This window comes from Gambusia affinis, linkage group LG17, assembly GCF_019740435.1.
Source record: "Gambusia affinis linkage group LG17, SWU_Gaff_1.0, whole genome shotgun sequence".
Lineage (NCBI taxonomy): Eukaryota > Metazoa > Chordata > Actinopteri > Cyprinodontiformes > Poeciliidae > Gambusia > Gambusia affinis.
The window spans coordinates 10,492,934-10,515,262 of NC_057884.1; the positions used below are offsets into that span (position 1 = coordinate 10,492,934).

A 22,329-nucleotide genomic window follows, 5' to 3' on the forward strand; every position below is an offset into this window, starting at 1 on the left:
CTGGGAACGGTCGCTATCTTACACCTTTGACCTAATCAACTTGAAAGTTTTTCCAGACACAGAAGACTTTCTGGTGTATTTTGGATTCCAGCCCCGACCGGCTTTGATGGAGCAGGTGGGCGTGGCGGCATGCCGAAGTGACCTCTACGCCGCCGGGTCTGATAAAATACAATATCAGACCCGAGCATATGGATTTAATCCAGTGCAAACTCACTTAAAATGATAAGGTGATGACATCTGTCAATGCTGGTTGAACAGTGTTGGCGTGGCCAAATGGCGAATATCAGACCCTCGCCATATTCATACGATTGTCTTTAAATCACACATGGATGAGCCGATTGGAACCAAACTTGAAATGTAAGACCTGTGGTAACCTTTAAAGAGCTCAAAAGTTTTGAAATGTAATTTGACTCCACTGCGCCCCCTAGGTTAATCCATCAGCTATATCTCCGCCGTAAATGGACCGATCTGCGCCAGATTTTTTGTGAGTTGTCGGGGAGCGCTGCCGAACGCTTTCATGTGTGTCGTCTGGCGGGCGATCGGGCGGGGAAGGTTCGTGACAGCTCCTGCTGCGGCGAGCGGGCGCCGGTGTGAGAGCTTTCGCGGCGGCTGGAACTCCGCGGTGGCCAGTGAGCCGGAGCGGCGCTTGCTGCGAGGGCCGCACGACGCTGCTCCGCAGCTTTAATTTTCCTTGTGTTTCAGGGACTTTGTATGTTACCCCCTAGAAGAATGCTTAAAGAATTGTGCTACTGTCATACAGTTTTTTTTAATACATTTTCTTTGCTTACAGCATTTTCCCCTTTCGGTTGTAGTTTTTGTTTTGGACACATGAGGGTGCTATTATCTTGTTTAAAATTCAAATGGAAACATCTTAAACAACTTCTTAAGCAGAGGTATTGTCCAAGTCAACTGCATTTCTTTTTCCCAGATGTACTTTAGCTAAATACAAAGTTTCTAATGTGAAAAACAACAATAAAGCCTCCCCACAAAGTATTTTCCCCTTACGGAATAGTCATCAGTCTTTAAATCTATAATCCATGTCTTCAATAATCAGCATTTGTTTTGCCAATTAGATTCTAGGAAACAGTTGTCCTGTTCCAATGCTGTAATAGATCTACAAGAGGAAGTCCTTGGGTAATAAATTATTCAGGTGGAAGAAAAATACTTTTTGTGGAAAATGCTGATGTGGTACACTGTGGAACGTGCAGAGCTACAGGATTCATTCAAATAAGTACCACTGTTGCAATATTTCAGTGCACAATTACAAGTAAAGTTTCTCTTTTAAAACCCCCCAGCTTTGATAAATTATATTATAAAATCATGAATACTAAAGCAGCATTAGTGTTAATTACGTTACATAAATCTGCTCAGTGAGGTAAAAATAAAAATCCAGACCTCAGGAGGACTAATCCAAAACATGCTTTAGAAAATTTCTATTAAAGTACTGTATAATAAAGCTCAGACAGCTTTATGCCTAAGCTGCCATGCAACAGTATGTATACCCCATTCAGTTATGTATACCCCATTCAGTGTTTTGTTCTAAGGTAAAAACAAACTTTGTTGGGTTTTTACAGTAAAAGCCATAGGTGAGTAGTATGCATTTGTTTTAGGAGTATAAAAAACTACTGGCTTTCAGTATTTCTGAAAACCAGTAGTTGCTCAACATGATCGATTCAATACAAATCAGACGGGAATAAAACATTTTATTTCAAGACTAAAACCATATAAGTGGTAAACTTTCCAGTGTGTGCCAAAGCACACTGAACTTTGGCAGTTGAATGTCTACCTTTGTATTGGTATTGTGAATATTATAATAAACTTTCGTTTGATTCAAGTAAATAATTAAGCTAACTTAAGCATAAGACATACTGGCAATAAAAGTATGACCATAGATAGCAATTTTCTCATCTCAGTTTGATCCTAGTTGAGGCTTGAACAACTTGGTATATTTTAAGTAAAGATTCTGTAAGATAGCCTTGAAGAGTGAAACTGGTTCTTTAAGGAAGTTAAGAGGCAAAACTTTGAATATCATCACACTATAACTGGGTTTAACAGAGACACTGACCCACAGAATCTGATAAACTTCAAAAAGACATTTGCCGTTTCCCCACAAGCACTACTTCAAAATGGCAGTCTTATACTGTGAATACAGCAACAAATCCAGTACAAGCTTTCTTAGACTGAAGGAGTCAGTGGGCTTTAATCCCTCCAGTTTGGAGGGAGTCCAAAAAACCATCACAGCAGCCATGTGAGGTCTGCACCTGCTGAGTGCAAGAGCTGTGAATTCTTCATGTCATGGTCCAGCAAACTCTCGTGTAAGTGGTGACACTGAAACATTTTACTTGTGTTTGTGAAATGTTCAGTGTCAGAGGAGTGGTCCAGCTGGACTGAGAGGCCAGTGCACAACCAGAATGAACTTGTGCTCACCCAGTCGTGTGGCCATCACAGCTTTCCTGCAGACAAAAGAGCAGAGATTATAAAGAAGCAAAGTGAAAAAATAAATGACTAAAAAAATGCAAGTTCTTCATGTAGTTCTTCATAGTCTGATTTATTGAGACTGTTGCTTTCTTTCATTTGTACGTATTTTTTGTTTCACCGTTAGAGACAAGCAAAAATCATATTTTTCATGAAAGTATTACCCTATCAGTGGCAATACTCATAACCTTGTTTGAACCTCCACCTTAAGTAAAGGAGGACAACAGCTATTATTGAGACTTGGTCACACTGAGATGTCAACTTAAAAAAACTTATCAGATAAATTTATTTTAAAGATGAATTTTTCATTTGTACCAGCAATTGTGCCAGTGGTGAGAAGTGAAAGCCAAATATTTTTCTTAGATTTATTTTTTTTGAGAAATATTATTTGAGAAATATACTCAAATAATGCTACTGGAATAAAAAAGATTTTCTTCTTGATATACTGGTTCGAATGAAGTGAAACATTTAGACAAAGAGGAATATGAGATGAATAACACTCCACAGTGTGACCTACCCAGGCTTTTTCCCATCTTTTCAGCAGCTGCTCATGCTCTGTAAGCGCACCTCTCCATTGGTTCAGATCCCTGGATGGAATGTTTTCATCTGTCAAACAACAACATCCTTCATAGATTTAAACATCCCCCGTCGCCCCATCAGTGGCAATACTCACAACCAACCAGGGCAAATCCCTTACACACGACCACTTCACAGCAGTTTAACGTTTTTACTCAAATCCACATAACCATAATACCTCCGGTAGTGAGATAGAGGTCAATGTCAGACGTGTCACTTCCTGTGCTGGCTTCGGCAACACAGCGGTAACGGGCTTCCTTGATCAACGGCCCCCCTCTAAGCCAGCTGCTCACCAGCACCTCCCTCTGGCCCAGTGGCCTTCGGTACTCCATTACTGGGGTGTCCACACTGTACCCATTTATTAGCCAATGAATATGGATGTCGCTTGGACCTGCGGAACAGAACGGGACTTCTTGTTGACTCCTGATTGTTGAGACCCTGGCGCGGAGAACATGGTGCTTTCCTTTGGTACACTCACATGAGGAAATCAGTTTGCAGAGGTGCAAGCAGTCATGCAGCAGTAACAGATTCCATCACATCTGATTTTTTTTTTGATTTTTTTTATCAGCAGTGATCATGCAAACAGATCAGCATGCCAGAAAAAAAAGTGTCATTTACAACATTAAGAAAAACCCTTCCTTAAACCTTATCAATTCATTGCCATTTTGTAAAGTTTGTACACTGAGAGTCTGAAAGAAAACATTGGACATTCAGAAAATACCTTTAGATGCCTGATAAACTATCACCAATCAGGATGACTGTTTAAAACATTTTCTCGATTGTAGAATGATGTGTCCGTATCAGATCTATGTTGGTGTGTAACCCAGCCTCTGAGGATTACACGCAAGTAAAAAAAATACTATATAATTTTGAAGTTTGGCATGCATTTGATTTAACCCCCTCTTAGCACCATAGATCTGACGTAAGAGTTGCAATACAAAAGCTTTAGCGGAATTGAAGTTGTATGAAGTCCAGTTTAGTTTAGCACCAGCTGTGTAGAAGATACAAACATAAGAAGAAAGGAGCTCTGGTCAAATAAGACCAAATTTGAGCCTTTTGACCAACGTGTAAAATGCCAAGTTGGGCAGAAAGCTAACATCACACCAAAACCACTATTCCACCTGTAAAACATGGTAATGGCAACACCATGCTGTGGGGTTAACCTTCAGTAGCAGGGACAAGGAAGCTGGACAGAGTTAATGGCAAGATGGATCAAGCTAAATACAAGGTGAATCTGGAAACCTTATAGACTTGAGACTGGGATGGAAACCAGTTTATAGCAGGATGAGCATAAAGATACAGATAAAGGGAGTTTAGATCAAAAGCACACTGACTGTATTTGAGTGGTCCAGTCAAAGTCCTGGGTTGAGTCCAAAATTGATGTTCGGGTTCTCCTTGCTATTAAATTGACAAGTTCAGTAAAAATGAACAAAAAATGAAACACAAATATCAATCACTGATATGCAAAGTTCAGAGATACGCCAAAACATACAACTAAGTACTGCAGGAGGTGATTCCACAATAAATCAACTCTGGGGATCAAATATAATAGCATGCCACAGCCTTCAGATCATTATTCATAAATATTTTCCTTCCACTTGACATTAATGCTGTCTTTTGTTTTTGGTCAATCATAAAAATCTCAAAATACATTGAAGTTTGTGGCTCAAACATGACAAAATGTGAAAAAGTAGTGGGAATGGATTACCTTTGAACAATAATGTACAATGATATTTTGTGTAATTTCTTTATTCTGATTCAGTTTTTTAAAAAAAAAGTTTTGAAATCATCTGACAAGGTTTATTTCACTCCTCTACAGGGAGCCCAACATCCTATGGAATTATGTACATAATCAACAACCATTTCCAATATATACAAGTATTGACAAATGTTTACAGGCACAAAGAAAATCAACAGTTTTACCAACAATTCTTCTGCAGACTTCTGCATGTTCCATGGAGACATCGTGAACAGTGCTCATCTTTAAATTTTACAAATTAAGACTGCCATGACACAGCAACTTATTACAAAAATATATTTGTGCAAGTCAGTTGTAAAGAAGCTGACATTTTTGCAATGAATCCCTATTTCGCATTTTCAGAAATTGATCCATCTTTGTGGCAATCCAGCAAATAAATCCAGAAACCCAAACACACAGCTCTGTTAGTTCAGGTGCGAGTAATGCCAACACACAGTAGAACGGGGAGGAAAAAGAACGTAAAACAAATGGTTAAATACACAAGGCATGGATTTCAAAACCAAGCATGTGTCCCTGAGGGAGGGGGAGGATTTTGGAGGGGTATGAGATAGGTCGGAGTCACAGGCAGCACTCACCCAGAGCGAGGCAGAAGAGCAGGAAGGCCTCCTGGGCGTGAACCCCCCAGGCCTGGTCCTTCAGCAGAGGAGGCAACAGTTTTACCTCTGCCTCCCGAGCCTCCACGCAGTGGGGCTTGGCGGGAGAAGAGGAGGAAGGGAGGGAAGAGCAAGAGCTACTTCCAGAGGATGACAGAGAAGATGAGGAGTCGATAGAGGAGGCTGTGAGAGGGAGTGGCGGAAAAGAAGAGAGCTTTGAGGAAAGTCTGAACACCGGATGGCATGCAGAGAATTAAAAAAAAGGGAGAGTGAGAGGTATAAAACTAGAAGTTTTGCAATGAATAAAATAAAAATGAAGGATTGAATTGCTGTGTTGATATTACCACAGATGTGTCGTTTTAAATAATCTAAAATAGAATGTTTAATAAAATCATAATAAATATTAAACTTCAGATTGTTTCCAGGGCTCTAATGTCCTCTGCTCATACTGTACATTTTTATTTCAGTAACACACCACATAAGGGAGACGGACTGATGAGGGTTAATACACAGGACAATCAGGAATGTCGACTTCACAGGTAAAGAGAAAAAGAAAATGTTTTTTTTTTTTTTATCTCAGCAGTGCCACTCATCAATAGTCCATGGTTAGATACATTCCAGCATTTCTCCACCAACCAAGATGTCCGACTGTTTTTCTATCGTCTGACGTATCGACTCTGTGACACGTCACAAACCAGGTGGCATGGCTGACAACACAGAGCAACACACAAAGGAACCTCCCTGAGAAATTACCATGACGATGAAGCATCAGTTATACAAATGGATGCAAATGCTCCAAGGGATATTTTTATCCACTCAGGCTGAATAGAAATCCAACTTGGAAAACATCACAATAACTTACCAATTTGGTAAATAATGTTTCCAATTTGGAATATAAGAAATAGCTTTTCATGCTGGACTCAGCTGAAAGGATAGAAGCTCTAAATCAGACCACAAAAGGGCAGAATATCTGGTCTAAGGCTTCAGACATTTGCTACATGCTGGACATACGCTCACTTTCATGACATTTAGCTTCTTAGCATGGGCCAGTGACCGGCAGCCAGTATCAAGAGCCAGTGGCAAGAGTTCACAAAGTTAGACTTTTAAAATGAATCAAATTGTCAACATGACCAGAGTTTTTTTCCAGATGCAGAGAGCATTCAGTAACGGGAACAATCCTCCTCCTCCAAGTACAGGAGGAGGAGGATTTCCCTCTCTTAGAATACAAATTCAGCTGTTTGGAAACATTTCTGGTTGTGAGAAACACCACCCATTCCTCCATAAAGGGGTTAAAGACACTAGTTGGGTTAGAGCCTACATATCATACTGCTAAAACTGTGCTACTCTCTCAGGAGCATAACAACCAAAAGGTTCAATATTCTCCACAATAAATTTAGCATTTATTCTATATTTTTGCTTAAGTCTCATGATAAATACATGTTGATGCTTCTTATTTTAACAGGTAAATAAGTAAATGTTGCTTTGTTGTTTTAAATAAAATTAACTGGACAATGTCAGACATTTTTTTGAGGGGGTCGGGGTGGGTGGGGGTTATGCTAAATACGTCAATCTGTTGATTTGATTCAAGGTCATCATACTGGCCCATGCCTACTGCAGAAATAAGGAACATAGCCCTGGCACACTTTCTACTCTAAACCCATAAACACACCACTGATATTCATCAGTAAGCGTCATCTGCATCCGCAAACTGGATGGACTGGGAGTCGCAGTCCACATCAAAAGGTTTCTCCTGGGAGGAGCTGTCGCCTCCAAAGTTGTGAGAAGGGAGGCGTCCGTTGCCGCACTCGGGTTCTGTCTCATAGCCAGTGTCACGCAGTGCCTGAAGGTTTTTGGTGGTTTGGCTGCCGTTCTGCGCGGGTTGCTCCGTCATGTTAATTTTGTCGGCAGCAGACACTTCCATTAAACCTGCCTCACAGGCCCTGTACTCTGGCTGATGGGTACACTTGTTGCTCCCTAGCAGAGTGGCTCGCAGCCTGAGGCATGGGGCGGGGAGATACTGCATGTAGCAGTTGTACACCATCGCAGCTAAAAATAGGAGGAAGAAGAGGAGAAAAAGAAAGAGGAGGGCCACGCTGTTGTTGTGTTGCAAATACTCCGCAGCAGGGTCCTGGCTGTCTGGACGAGGAATGACGGAGTTTGGGGGAAGGTTCCTGCTTGGCTGTAACCTGACTGTGCCACTGGACGGCGGGGTTAGTGATGGGTCAGTTTGGGGCGGGGTGGTGAGGAGGACTGTGGATGTGAAGCTGGCCAAAGTTAGTGGCTGTCTCTCTGTCTTATCATTACCTTCAGCTGGAAGCACGCTACTTGTCTCCTGGCTGCGGACTGTGGTGGCTACACGGTTTGTCTGGGCAGGGGGTCCGGGAGGAGGATCCAGCTTCAATGTATATCCAGCAAGAAGGCGGCTAAAGTTCTTCCCAGCAGCGGGAGCCCATTCCATAGACCAGCACTGGTAGTCACCCTGATCCTCGGGGGCCACGCTGTAAATGAGGAGCCCGTTTTCTCCGATGAAGTGGAAACGAGAGGCCTCGTCGAGAAGAGTGTTGTTTGATTTCCACATCACATGTGCCAGGTTGGACCTCACCACGCAAGGAAGCTCAGCAGAGCTGCCTGGTTTCACTAATACTTTCTGATAGTCCTTGAAAGACACCGAAGACACTGAAAAGCAAACAAAAAGAAGTACCATTTGCATCTTCTGTTCTAGTGATCCTTCAAGTGGCAAATAGTTTTCTCATATTTATGGCCTGTAAACAATATAGTGTGTAGCAACCCTCTGTGTGCGGTCTGGCTCTTTGGGTGGAATGTGTGCACATCTCACCTGGAGGACACTTGTTTGCGTCACCGCTCAGACTCTGGACAAGCCTCCTGCAACACAAACAACCTATGAGATCAAACCATCACTAAACACTGAGCAGCAGGTAAAACAGGTCTGTCTCTTGAGACCTCTGGAAGTTACATTTTCACTGATGAGCGCAGTACAACTATGCAGTAAGATAGCAGTGATAAAGAGTGAATGTAGCCCATCAGGTTACCTGAGCTGCTCCTTTGGAGCATCAAGGATGCAGACACAGGCAGCTGTGTTGGGGTCCCAGGCGCAGTAGGGGTCTCGAGCCAGGACACAGTCGTCACACGTAGAATACTTTCCACAGAAAGCTGTGGGGGACTGAATGACGCCAGAGTCCGACCCAGCATACACTGACTGTGTCTGGAAGCAATAAGTTTGTTCGTATGATATGCCAAGAAATTTACTCAAAAACAATATCTTATAATTCCCATTTTTCTGCGGGATTTAAAACTACAGACTATCAAAGAACTTGTAAACTTTTTGTTATGTGTCTGTACAAATAAAGCCTTCATCACTTTCACAATCACCAAATGATTCCAGCAAACATTTTTTTTCCCTCAGACAAGACATAGGAGCTTATCTGAAATTCACCTGAAATGTTTAACTTATATTTTTGGAGCACTGAAGAAGAAACTGACCTCCGAAGACAGCAGCAAGTTTTTTATGGGTTCAGAGTTCTTCAGGAGCTGGATCTCCTCCACAATATGGACATCTTCCTCAAACACCACAGACTTGTGTAGGACACCTTTATCTAACAATCATAGCAGAAGAAAAGAACATTTAATTATCCAACAAGGCACACATGGAGAAAGTATTCTTCATTAGTTCAACATTTTAGCATAACAGAATTCAAACATGTTATTGCAAACTGCGTGCAAAGATCAATCCATTCGCATGCAGTATTACAGCAGATAAGTTCACACCTGTTCCGGTGAATATTACATCATAAATGTTCCCATCAAGAGCATGGACCCTCTCTACTACAATCTGAGTGTAGTTGACGTCCTTGGTGATGAGTCGAGGTCTGTTGCCGATGGGCAGGACAGGGTCCTCCAGCAGCGGGTGGTCCCGGACAAACTGAAGGGTTTTGTCCGGAAGGTGGAGTGAGCTGCTGATGTTTTTTTGACGCAGTTGGTTGCTAATACACTGGTGTTGTGGGGGGAGGGGGGAAGGGACAAATTAAAGTCAGACAGATACAAATTCTGCATCATGTATTCGATACAGAATCTTGAAGTATTCATAGCACTTATTTGTTGCGCTCTCTCACATTTCAGACCACAAACTTTAATGGTATTTCACACGGTAGACCACCATAAACTAGAGCTTAATTATTCTGCTCTGGATTTTAATTTAGGGGAATTAAAAGCCCGCTACACTTTTCAGATTTCTTTTGAAAATACTTGACGTTTATCGTTTTTTTGTCCCCTTCACAATTGTGTGATGCCTTGTGTTGGCATATCACATAAAACACACTGAGCTTTGTTGCGCAAAACATGTGAGTCGATAGTTGACAGGCACTCACTGCACCAGGACGGGGAGATGGAGGGATGCCGTTATACCGCACCCACTTTGTGTGGGACTGCTCCACTGTGGCCTTCTGCATATACTTCCCCTTAGAGAAGACTTCCTCCACAGCTGTCATGTTGTAGGCACACACCGCTGACAAACCCACATTTCCCCTACGGCAGTAAAACACACAGGTGTGATAAATCAGTTAGACAACAAGGAGAAGAAAAAAACCAGAAGGATAAAATTGAAAGAAAACAGACATATTTATGGATGGTTACATAGCTGAAGGTTAAAGAAATCACTGACCACTGAGAAGTGAAGACGCCATAGAAGACTGTGTCTCTCCAGTCTCGCCCCTTCAGGATGAAAACGTCATGGACCACATTGAAAACAAAGTTGAGCTCCGGCATGGAGCACACCAGCTTGGCTTTCAGAAAGGAGGTCCATTTCTTCTGCAGAGTACGCTCTCCTCCAAGGTCACCCTGGAAACGGATATTAAAGAGGCCATGTGTAAAAAAACAAAGAGGAAGAAGTCATATTGAAAATCTTAAGATAGGTTAATGTGAAAAAGGGGCATCAAAATCCACTCATTTACCTTTTATTAGCTTATAATATGGATTATTCTTCGGACATTTCTACTTATTAAAAGACTATATAGCACCACCATAGTTTGGCTTATAAATACTGTTAAGATGTTTGAATTAGAAACCACACATTTGGCAGAAACCAAGAAAAAAATTAAGACTGACTAGTTTGTCTTTAAAAAGTCGTTCAGTTATGTTCTACAAAAATACTGGATATTTTTCTATAAAACTCCACTGAAGAAGAACCCATTTCCATCTATGCCATGGTTCCACCTTTAAAAATGACAAAGGTAGGAAACCGAAATCTCTCTCATATTCTGCAAGAAACAAACTGCTAGTTATAATCTTCAAACAATACATCTTCATCGTTTTAAAGCTTTGTGGGAAGAGCAAGAATTTTACTTGAACTGATAGATTTTGGTGGATTGTGTTCGAGTCTTTAACAAAGTTATATTCAAATTCTTACACATCAGTCATAATAAGATAATGTCTGCTGGAAATTTGTTGTCTAAGAAATGTTGCACAACTATAATAGCAACTCTGATTGACTAAAAGTCAATACAAAAGAAATTACTTAAGATTTGAATAAAACATCAGCAAACATACAAAAGATTGGAATCTGAGAACGATCCATAACAACAACAACATGGAAACAGGGATAAAAGGAGCATGCCGGAGGTACGAGCAGATGGTGCACAGCGTCTGCTGACCTTACAGACGCGAGCCACCCTGGGAATGAGCAGCTTGCCAAAGAACTCGTACTCCACTGACACTTCGGTGAAGAAGTAGTAGACTTTGTCGTCCTCGCCGTCTCCTCTGTGCTTCTCGGCCCTGATCACATCTGCAAAGACGAAGCTGGGCTCTGAAATGAGAGGACAGATAAATACGCTGGTGATGCAAGAGGTCCAGACCAATATAAAAATCCTTTTCACAGCCCATTTATCTAGAGAAAAATCCTACACATCCATCTTGAATTGATGTGTAGGACTGAGTTGTTTAATTCATAGTATGCACAGTTTATTTTAGATTGCAGGAGTTTACAGTTTGGAGATAATGAGACCAAGATAGATTCTCCATTACTAACCTCCATCTAGATACTGAGCACATATGCTGTACAGTTACTGTATTAAAATACTTTTATTCGTTGTATTCAAATTCTCAGAAGTCAATTCTAAGTCATAACACCAAAACAGGAATTAAGGCATAAAACTATCACTGTGTGTATACGCATGGTTCACTCTTCTGAGAATTTAATGATATTTTAATTTACTGAGTTGTAGGTGGGTCCATGTTCCCCATACATTTGGTCTTAGAAGTAAGCTGCAACACAGAAACCAGACTTTGCCAGAAATGTGTAATTTGGGGAAACTAAACTTGAACTTTCAGATCAAAATTCCACAAGGTGCAAAAATGATCATCAACAAAAAAACAACAGATCTACAACAAAACATGGTGAAGGCAGCATCATCCTCAGGAATAAATAATTTTTTCTGCATCATTAGTGGCCCATCATAAATCCAAATCTACAAGAGAATGACTTTCCCAGAATACATTGAAGTTCTGGATAGGCCCAGTCACACAGTGACATTTTAACAGACTAGAGTCTGAGTAAAAGTGAGAAGCTGCAGGTTGCATGTTCTGTACACAGAAAAACTAATATCAACCACAATCTGAATGTGTGGGATGTCGTAACAGTCAAACCTATATTTGTCTCTGTCAGGCAGCATGTTTATCCAACATCTTTCAGTTGGATAAACCACCTGTGAAATATGGTCCAAACTCACCATTAAGCCATGATGTGGAGTATTCTGTCCTCAGCAGGGAATGGGATGGAGAATATCTGGAAATAATCGGTTCACTGCCTAAGAAGTTATAAGCTGTCCCAGAATAGAGGTCTCCATCTGATGGGAGAATGAAGCCAAGTCAGTTGTCCCTCGCCATGACAAGAGATTACTACAGATTATTATCCATTTTAATGCAGGGCCTTCAACCAAAAGAGCTCTTTGTGAAATGAGCCGAAGCTGGCCTCAACTTACCGACCATGACGGCGGTAAAGCTCTGGGAAGGGTCAAACGAACACTTTCCTCTGCCATCTTCAGGTTGGCCCTCCAAAGAAAAGTCTGCAAGATTCTGAAACAAACAAGCTCATATAAGTCAGTCATGCTGCTGATTGGTGGGTGCGTGTAGTGTGGCAATCGCAGTTAAAGTGTAATGAACCATTAGCCTACCAAGTAATCACACTGAGGCTGGAAGGCATGTGTGCCACAGATGTAAAGCCGCTTGTCGTCCACTATCTGGAGCACTCGAATGTAGTTGGGGCAGTCCCTCTGAATTGGAACAGGACAGTTTTATTTACAACCTTGAATTGTACAGCATAGATTCAGACAGGAAAAGCTTGTGTGAAACAAGCGGAAAATGTATTTATCTAGCAAACCTCTCTTGATTTTCCTTTACGTGTGCACATCTCCATGGGATGTTCTGCAACTTTCCACTGAACCTATAGATCAAACATGGCAACTTAGATTTTTAAAAATATTCTCTACTCTACGATAGCACCATTATTCCCACTCTTTCACCTTTTGGTTCCTGACCGTCACATTCCTCTTGTTGAGCTCAAAAATGGCGTCCCTTGCTCCCACATACAGAGCACCTCTTTCCTCACTCAGCAGTAGCGTCGAGTAGTTAAAGATGCCGGGCTCTGAAAACTCCAGGAGGTCCAAATCTGAGGAGAATAATGTTTGGTGATGAGACCATATTTACAGCTAAAGAAACCACCAATAGATCTACATTAAACCAGATAGTTTAAATTAAGCTGCTAATTATACATTTAGATCAGCATTTTTGAAGCGGTCAGTACGACACAGGAGATTCAATTCATGTTGTTTGATTTTAGGACTGATTTTAAACTGACTGAAATAAAATGCTGGTCTTAATTCTCATCTAAGCACCTCATGCAGGTTAGATTAGTAGAAAGTTATTGTAAAATGTATTCAAACTCTTTGTGATTGTAACATGACAAACATTGTATTGAGATTTTATGTGATAGACCAAGACAAAGTATTGTTTGTTAGATTTTGTTAATAGGAAGGAAATTAATGCAACATAAAAAAAAACAAAATCACTAATTAAATTCTGAAAACTGTAACATGCATTATATAATCAGCCCCTTTTAGTAAGATGCCTCTACATAAAATCATCTAATCTGGTTGATACATAAACCAGAACCCTTGAAACTAACTGTAACAAAATGTGTTTTTAAAAGAATTGACTAGAAACGGCTGAATAAATATGCACAATGAACTTTTCAGGGGTTTTATTTATTGTAAAATATTGTGAAACCCTTTTGAAAAGTTCAAGGGTCATGAATGCTTTTTTCTTTTGAAAGGCAATGTAACTGGAACTCATGTCTTCTTACTTCTAAGACATTTCATCTCTTATATTGAAGTCTTTTTAAAATAATAATAGAAATTATCCTTCCTCCTGCGTGTGGAACTGGTTTGAAGCAACATGACAGCAAATGTAAATCACCTGTTCTTCTATTCCAAAGACTGCAACCTGAAGTCTCTTACTACTGGTGGTTTTAGCTACAAACGCAGGTCACAAACAAAATAAATAGCCTCAACAGTCGACTAAATGCGGCTGGGTGACAGAAGAGTTTAAAGAGGAGTCACGCTTGCTGTTCTCACTCGGAGACCGAGTAACCTCAACTATTTCTGTAGCCAGCAATGAGAACTTTTTTCTTCGTAGAATCAGTCACCTAATTTGAGACTGGAGCTACTTTCTCCTGATAGAATTAGGCAACAGGTGAAACTAAATGTACTATTGTGAACATGAGACGCTGAGTTGAAAGAGTTTGACATATAAAGACCGTGTGAACACTCTGTTCCTCCTGCACTGCCAGCAGAGGCAGCGAACTTTATATCCGTGACTCATGTTTCTTGTTTTGAGATTGAGTAAAGATATCGACTCATAGTGAGAAACACTACTTTTCACTAAGATTTTATAGAGAAGTGAGATTTCTTTAATTTTTATTTTTTTTTTTATCTGATGCTTGACATATTTCTAAATCTAGAAGTAAAAGACGAAAATGTGTACACAACTTTGACTTCAGCATCCCTTCAGTATCAGTATTATCTTTTCTACTCCTTCAGGTTATCTGCAGCTTTCTCTCTTAATGCAGCAGGTAGATTTACTGTTTTTAATCAAGTCAGAATATTTACTGCGAGCAGCTTTACCTTGGCGTTTCCAGGAAGTTCGGGGAACACTGTGTGGTCCGTGGGTTGAAACCTCCAGGAGGAGCCCCAGGAAAACTCCCAGCACTCCAAATCCCATATTGGACTCTGAAAGCTTTGGAACTGTGAAGTTTCCCCTGCAAGAGCACAAAAAGAACAACTCAGTCAATGAACTGACACCTTCATCTGCTTTCCCCGTCGCAGAGATCTAAAGTTTGTTAAATGGAGTGACGTCATGCAGAGAAAACTAACAATAGGGGGAACCAACTTTAAGTTCTCGAAAGCAGACTCATCCTGTTTCAGTAAAAATTTTGCATACTGAATGTTATGTACATTAGAATAAAATCCGCAATGAATCAAAAATAAAGACATGAAGCCCAGCAGAAGCACTGCAACAGTCAAACAATAAGTTCCTTCTAAAACACAGACAGCAATCATCGACTCCTCTATTTTCTGTGTTCAGTTCATGGCCTCATGAGTCATACAGACCTAAGGACAATTCAGACAGGCAGAAAATTATAAACTAACAGAAATGCTCCAGCCATGGTTTAAGAGGAGTTGCTGCTTTTCGAAATACCAATATAAACAAAATATGTATTTTGGGGTTGTTTGTCAGAGAAAATGAGCTAATTCATGAGGACCTGGTAGTTTTGGCTCTTCCACATTTTGAAACTTAGTCATTTATATAATTTACCATCTGTCAAGCAAGACATGTCATCATCACTTTGCAAACCAATAATTTAGAGTAATGTTCTGCTAATTTTTTAGCATCATTCTGCTCTACAGAAATGTGGTTATGGGACTCTGCCAGCAGGGGGTAATTTCAAATCAATGTGTGTTATGATGTGCATTTATCCCCACAACTCCAAAAAAAAATTACAAACAAGCTGTTAAAGCATAAAGCTATTGTTTATAAATAGAAACTATTACAGTATGGTTTAAATACAATGTTATATAATAAAAGCTCCAAATTAGTAAAGGGGCAAGATTACTTGGAGTCAGATATTTGGATAAAGATTTTGTGCCATTTCTGAATAATTAAACTTAATCTTGGAGGAAGCGCCGATCTAAAGGCAGGGGTTTCTGAAACCTTTAGGGACGTCGTTCCAACTTGGATATGGGCTGCTGGAGAGACGAAGAAACGTGTATTCCAGATTAACATTTTCAAACCTTTTGAGATATTAAATTACACAGCTTTCTGTGATAGCACCATTATTCCCACTGCTTCACCTTTTGGTTCCAGAAAACACCAGAAATTTGTTTAGTTTTATGTCTGGTTCCCTCCACCTTTTTCCTTCTTTCCATCCACCAGACCTAAAATTATCACACCCGATCAGCAATAAACTTATTATACGAATTTGTTGTGTATATTTAATTTCTGTCAACAACATGGGTATTAACCTTTCACCTCGCAGAAAGGAAATTACACCTGTCACCACTCTGAGGATGGAAAAAAAAAACGAAAAAAAAAAAAAAAAAACTTGATCTGCTTGCCTCTGGTGATGACGATAATAACCAAAGCCTTCATGACAAAGCTGCTGGTATCCATCCATTATCAGACACTGGTGTCTTTTTCCATTTGTCAATATGATGAATCACTATGACTTTTTTTGTCCTCTGTCTTTCCTAGAGAAGTGCATGATAAAGACTTGATGAAGCTGATTTGTCCCATTTATGCAGGTACCCATTTTATCTAGACTGTCCTCATGTGGCTGATAGTTCTGATAGTTTACAAAACCAGTTCTACAAAAAACCAGCTTACAAAATTTGACAAAAGTTCTCTTATTGATAAAATGGCTAAAATACAGCAAAATAAATAACTAACAATATTACATCGGCTTGGTCTTTATCTTGATTTGTTTTATTTTTGGAAACATTGGAAAAATTACAATGTTCCTAGTAGGGGTGTCACTAAAAATAGGATAAGTTACACTGCTTACTCTAATGGTGGTCTAAAAAGCAAAAAGCAGTAAAAGCTGAATTAAAATAATGTGCTGGGTTTATTTCGGGATTGTGCCTTTAACAAACGTTACTTAGTGGGAAAGGATCTGGTTCAGGTTAGGTAGGACTTTGTAGGCCTGATCGAAACTCAATTTTCCTCCCTCCTCTCGACAACTCAGCAGAGCACAGAGAACTCTGCTTGTTTAGTATCCTCTGTGTTTACCTTGAAATATCTCCAAAGTACAGACTTTTTTTAGGAGGATCAACAAATAACTTATTGGTGTGTTACCACCACTTCCTAGTATGAAGTGTGGTTTATCTTCGAATTGCACCGCAACCCAGCCCTCAAGAAAAATACAGCAGAAAAGTGGTATCGGTTTGTAGCATTGGCTTGCTTTTACAAGTACAAGTAGTTGACGCTGGTATCGGGACACCACTAGTTTCTAAGTTTCAAATAAAATCTTTGGATAGAAGAAGCAGCTTCAAAACATTACTAAAATATTGCAATAAATCTTTAAATCTTCTCTAAGCCCTGTCTCTAAATCTGGCCAGATTTATTGCAGTTTGAGAAAAGCAAGGCAGAGAACCCAAAATTATCTCAAAGGTCAGTTTTCACTACACTCAGCTCAATTCATTGTGACTCGCGCAGAAGACCAATTACCTCCTTTTATTCAATTATTGTTGACACTGAAAAGTCTTCAGCTGGGAGGGTGATTAAATGACATAATTCAATTGTAAAGCTTATGTGCTTCTTTTCTGCTGATCCAGTCATGTGAGAGCTGCTGTGTTAAAGCCTCGTACCCTGGTTTGTGTCTCATTTAAACACAGGATGTTGGCCTTTAGGGAGCCATGTGCATCCGGTGTCTTATGAAAGAAGGTTTTAGTGGCAGCAATGAGCAAAGGGCAAGTTCCAAGCTCTGTGCACACTTCACCTCTGAGTGAGCAATGCGATCCTGCACTAAGCAGGTTATTCTGGTTTTATCTCACTACACAATTGAAAGAATGTAAAGTACCAGCAAGAAAACTGCAAAATGGTTGGACCATTCGCAAAACAAATGTGCTTAACCTAGAAGCACAAATTAAGCCATAAAAAAAAATAAACTAGAGATGTAGCAAGAAACTGATTACCCTTGACTACTGGCTGCCCAATAGTTAGACTCTCCAGGTATTCCAGTTTCCTTCCACATTAAAAAAAACGTGACAGGAATTGGTCTCTTTAATCTGTCCTTAAGAGTGAAGGTGTGCATGCTTGGATGTTTGTTTTGTGTTGCCTCGTGATTGGCTGGCAACATGCCCAGGGTGTATCCATCTCACGCTAGAGGACCACTTCAGATAGGCACCCAACAAAACTTCAAGAGTAACGGAGAAAGGCTGAATGTTCAGATGTGTCTCCAATTCAATCAGGCTGTGAGAGTGTAAAGCTTTCAGCGGATGACAGGAAGGAGAACTACAAAGTTGCTTCTTTGAAGTCATTCATGGATCATGCTGGATTTAGAGAAGTTTAACATTTAGGAATCAGGATCTGTATTTTTGCATCAAGCCGTATGTTCTTGTGATACCAGCTACATTAATCAGACATAAGATACTAATCAGTTTTGCTCCCAATATAGTATTAAATATCAGTGCAGAAAAAAAACCCCGTCACCACCAGTTTGCACCATTGTTCCTATTTCCATTTTAAAAGCTACTTTCAATCGATAGTCCCCAAATGAAGTCTTATTGCTGCTTTTAAAAGCTCATTTTAAAATAAACATTCAAATTATGTTCTTATATTTTATTTTATTATGGTTCTAAAAGAAAAATAAAATCAGCTGTAATTGATACTGGCAGGGGAAGGGTTAGCAAACAACCAGGGATTAGAATATTATCAACTAAATTATAATGTCTACAAATACCACAAACACTGTATGGTATTTAGCTAACGTACAGTTACTTGTACTGAAAAATGTTCTCATTCAGTTTTACTGAATAAATTAAAGAACACAACAAATAAATCATTGTTGATGGCTTTTTAATGACCTGGTGCCCGTACTGTGGCTCATTAAGCTCAAATTTAGGTTAGTAGTTCGTCCCACAGCAGTTTGGGGGGGAGAGATGTATCATATGGCATGGCAGGACGTAAAATCAGTCAGGCTCAATCCAATATGAGACAAAGAAGGGAAATTATAATTGATTATTGATCCATTTCTAAATGAGAACAACAAGGTCTTTAGGCCATGACCTTTACCAACACTGAACCTTCCACCCTTCAGAAATTTCACAAACAAAATCTGCTAGAGCTGGAATTCCATCCCAGCTTCAGGCTCAACCATGGACTCCATTCTGCTAAACGGGGGGAGTCAAACACACAAGCATCCATTGTTTGCAGAAGATGAGGGGAGCCTCCACTCGACTCCATTCCACCATGCCTCACATCCGCGTAATCACTGAGGAGTAGTCGACAATGAATAGAGAGAAAGGCTTCACTTCCCCCTCGAATCCCTTTTCATTCTTTTGCTGCCTTGCCAGCCTAAATGCCAGGACAGCTTAGCCATAAGCAAGGGCCCCCCCCAAGACAAGCTGGACTTTTTAAATATCACACAAGTCCGTGAGATCTGAGTACAGGGTGACAATCTCAGATGATCACAGCAGAAACACTGAAGACATGACGGAGAGTTCAGGCGGACAATATTTTCTGTGTTTATGCTTGGAGAATTAAAAAAAAAAAAATCCCCTTCGGGCACATTCCATAAGGAACAGTTTCCCACTAGACTCAATCATCTATTTGAACTCATGATGGCCTCCATCATTCCTGACACTCTCACCCCCATTTAGGACAAACCCTGGGCTTCAGGACCATTTGAGACTCAGTATTACAGTAGCAGAAAGAGCACACGCTCATGAGTTGGTGGACAAACCTTTTGTTCATCTATGTAGACCGAGGAGGACAAAAAGAATCTTGCAAGACTTCAGGATTTGGTGGACAAGTTGCAGCTCAAAGTGAAGGCCTACAAGAGACAGGCTGAGGAGGAGGTAAGTGAAATGACTGATTGTCTGCCACCGAACAATGCCCCCTTTAAGTTAGCACATTACCAAGCTTTTATTTGGCCTTTTGTGCGAACTAAAATAATTGGAATCTCAAAACTTTCAGGAGGAACAAGCCAACACCCACATGTCTAGGCTCAGGAAGGTCCAGCATGAGATGGAGGAAGCTCAGGAGCGTGCTGACATTGTTGAGTCTCAGGTCAACAAGCTCAGAGCCAAGAGCTGTGATGCTGGAAAGGTGAGATCATATGTCAAACAAATGGTACCATGAGCACAAGCTCTTTGACTATATCGTTTTGTAATACACTTTGTAATTGAATGAATATTTGCAGAACTATTTTTATGTGATAAATATTTTATCTTGCTTTCTCAAAATCCCCTTCGGGCACATTCCATAAGGAACAGTTTCCCACTAAACTCAATCATCTATTTGAACTCATGATGGCCTCCATCATTTCTGCCACTCTCACCCCCATTTAGGGCAAACCCTGGGCTAAAGAACTGTTTGGGACTCAGTGTTACAGTAGCAGAAAGAGCACACACTCATGAGTCAATGCTGCTGAGAAATGTAGGAGTGTCCATAGTGGCCTGGGGATATTTAAGACTGTAACCATGCTAGCTGGTCTCTTTGAGCCCTTTGTGTTCCCAGCTCAGCTCTGCTGACTGGGCAGAGAGCGGACACCTGTTTGGGGCCTCGAAGTTCCCAGGACTGTGCTGTTAGCTGGCTGCAAACACTGGCAGGCCATCCAACAAGTTCAGGAAAGAAGAAACAAGGAGTGAGAGCTTATCTGAGCGCTTGAGTCTTGGCCATTTTTTCTTACATTGGTGCCATTGCTACTTGACTAAAGTAGCTGGCTCCTCCAAGTTATACTGCTCTCCTTTTCCATTTGTTTTAAAACTAAAATGTACCAAGTGCTAATTTTTGGCTTGGATCTAAATCTACCAGGACTGTAAATAAGTCTTTTAAGAAGTAGCCAAAAATAATTTCAGAGGTTGGATACTTTAAGGTAAGCAGTTTCTTAAGAAAACTTCAGCAAAAATATTATAGAGCATTCAGTGCCTCCTGAAAGTATTTGTACTCCTTGAACCTTTCCACTTTGTTTCACATTTTAGCAACAAACTACTTATATTTTATTGGTATTGTAAATGATAGACCAACACAAAGCTGATGAGAATATTTCTAAATAAAATTCAGGTTGGCTCACAAGCTGGATCAGGGAACGAAGGTCATCAGGTCGAGAGAGAGAGAAAATTTGGGTTGGAAAAAGAGAACATGAGCAAAACACCAACCCTGCATGTCACCCTGAAATCTTCACCCCCACTCAGTGAAACATGGTGGCAGCAACATGATGTGGGGCTCATTTATTTAGCAGGGATGTGTAACAAGACCAGAATGGATGAAAAGATAAGCAAAGCTGAAAACAGAAAGACTAGAACAGCTGTCAGAGGCTGCAAAGGTGCTGGTATAGCGGTGAATGGACAATGATTGTACATATGCAGCCAGTGTGACTGAGGGTAAGTGGTTTCCCACAGAACAATGGTCAAATATTCCAGTTGCTAGATTTGCAAAGCTGCCAGAGACATATCTCAATATACCTGCAGTTGTAATTGCATTGCTTTCAGATTTTTATTTGTAGAAACAAAACTACTGTATTGGTCCATCCTGTAAAATCCCAGCAAATTACTTTAATGTTTGAGGTTGTAGAGTGACAAAATTCACAAATCTTTTATAGGGGTGTGGATACTTTTTCCAATGTACTATAAGCATGAATTGAAGATGATGAGCGAAATGGTAAATAGACTGCATGGTACAAGCAGGTAAAGTGGTTTGCTCAAGAACACAATGACTTAGAAGGATGGAGCAAGGGTTCAAACCAGCAACTCACCTGTCAACCTGCTTCCAAACATGAAATTAACACCATGTTAAAGGATGACTGCTAGCTTTACAAATTAAAATTCTGTCATATATGTGCTATACTGTTCTATGCAAAAGTACTATAGTTGTATCATCATCCAATCATTTCTGTAAAGTAGAAAATGATTCAAGTGAGGTACCAGATTCCTCAGGGAAAATGTTTTTTTTATTTTGCTAAGAACATAACAAATCATCTGAGGGGAAAACCCTGAAAAAAATGCTCAGATGTAGATAACCTCAATCCAGACGTCTGCAGGGGAGTGAAAACTGTAGCAAACAGTAGAAAAAAAAAGTTAAGTAAAAAAGTTATAGTTTCCTGTTCTATTTAATAGTTGTGAAGCAAATTTCATCTACACCCTGCCTTGTAATCAACTTACATCAACTGGCTCCCATTTAGTTCCCTCGCAAAACACCAGACTCACTTGTCATTAAGTGGGTTCACCACTTTGCACCTCATTTTAATGCAGAGTGAGCCGACAAGAAGCTCAGCATCCTGTCAGCAGAGAGAGAGTGGAGGATCCAAAGCAGAATGGAGCCTGGACTTAAGGAATTCAGACATTCAGCGCCTGCCAACATCTCTGACCTCGCGGGAGCTCCTCTTTTCCAGCTATTCCCCCGGTCATCAGCATCAATGCAGAGATGCTCTTCTTCCTTTAGCTGATGTAAGCCAAGAATCTTTTTTGGCTTCCTCTCTTGATGTAATACCACACACAAACAGTGGAACAGGAAATCTGCTAGAAGTAGTGTGTATTTACTGGAAAGAATATCTCACTTGGCACAAATGCAAGGCTGCTTTTTTGTCATTTTTCCTTTAAGCTCTTCATACCAGCTGTATTAAGTTGAAGTATTACTGAAAAT

General features: G+C 40.3%; 2 protein-coding genes across 10 annotated transcripts in view; one reads left to right on the top strand and one right to left on the bottom strand.

The window, feature by feature from the left end:
* Positions 1-2,524, top strand: part of zgc:86839 (Cyclin-dependent kinases regulatory subunit 2-like) — a 9,869-nt gene extending 7,345 nt beyond the window's left edge. For 2 of the 3 annotated variants that reach the window (XM_044096506.1, XM_044096505.1), the window contains exon 3: positions 2,364-2,524. In XM_044096506.1, the coding sequence (XP_043952441.1) occupies positions 2,364-2,509 (146 nt within the window). In that variant the 3' untranslated portion in view covers positions 2,510-2,524. Of the gene's footprint in view, positions 1-687; positions 994-2,363 lie in introns of those variants that run through there. The other variant, XM_044096507.1, reaches the window with a different exon arrangement.
* sema4d (sema domain, immunoglobulin domain (Ig), transmembrane domain (TM) and short cytoplasmic domain, (semaphorin) 4D) overlaps positions 2,316-22,329 on the bottom strand; it is a 42,341-nt gene continuing 22,327 nt past the window's right edge. For 6 of the 7 annotated variants that reach the window (XM_044096491.1, XM_044096490.1, XM_044096494.1 and 3 more), the window contains 14 exons: positions 14,595-14,728; positions 12,936-13,081; positions 12,794-12,856; positions 12,588-12,686; positions 12,396-12,489; positions 12,144-12,260; positions 11,070-11,221; positions 10,082-10,257; positions 9,789-9,945; positions 9,190-9,412; positions 8,905-9,017; positions 8,454-8,626; positions 8,240-8,286; positions 4,785-8,079 (listed from right to left, as the gene is read on the bottom strand). In XM_044096491.1, the coding sequence (XP_043952426.1) occupies positions 7,085-8,079; positions 8,240-8,286; positions 8,454-8,626; positions 8,905-9,017; positions 9,190-9,412; positions 9,789-9,945; positions 10,082-10,257; positions 11,070-11,221; positions 12,144-12,260; positions 12,396-12,489; positions 12,588-12,686; positions 12,794-12,856; positions 12,936-13,081; positions 14,595-14,728 (2,689 nt within the window). In that variant the 3' untranslated portion in view covers positions 4,785-7,084. Of the gene's footprint in view, positions 2,454-2,992; positions 3,082-3,229; positions 3,443-4,784; positions 8,080-8,239; positions 8,287-8,453; positions 8,627-8,904; positions 9,018-9,189; positions 9,413-9,788; positions 9,946-10,081; positions 10,258-11,069; positions 11,222-12,143; positions 12,261-12,395; positions 12,490-12,587; positions 12,687-12,793; positions 12,857-12,935; positions 13,082-14,594; positions 14,729-22,329 lie in introns of those variants that run through there. The other variant, XM_044096497.1, reaches the window with a different exon arrangement.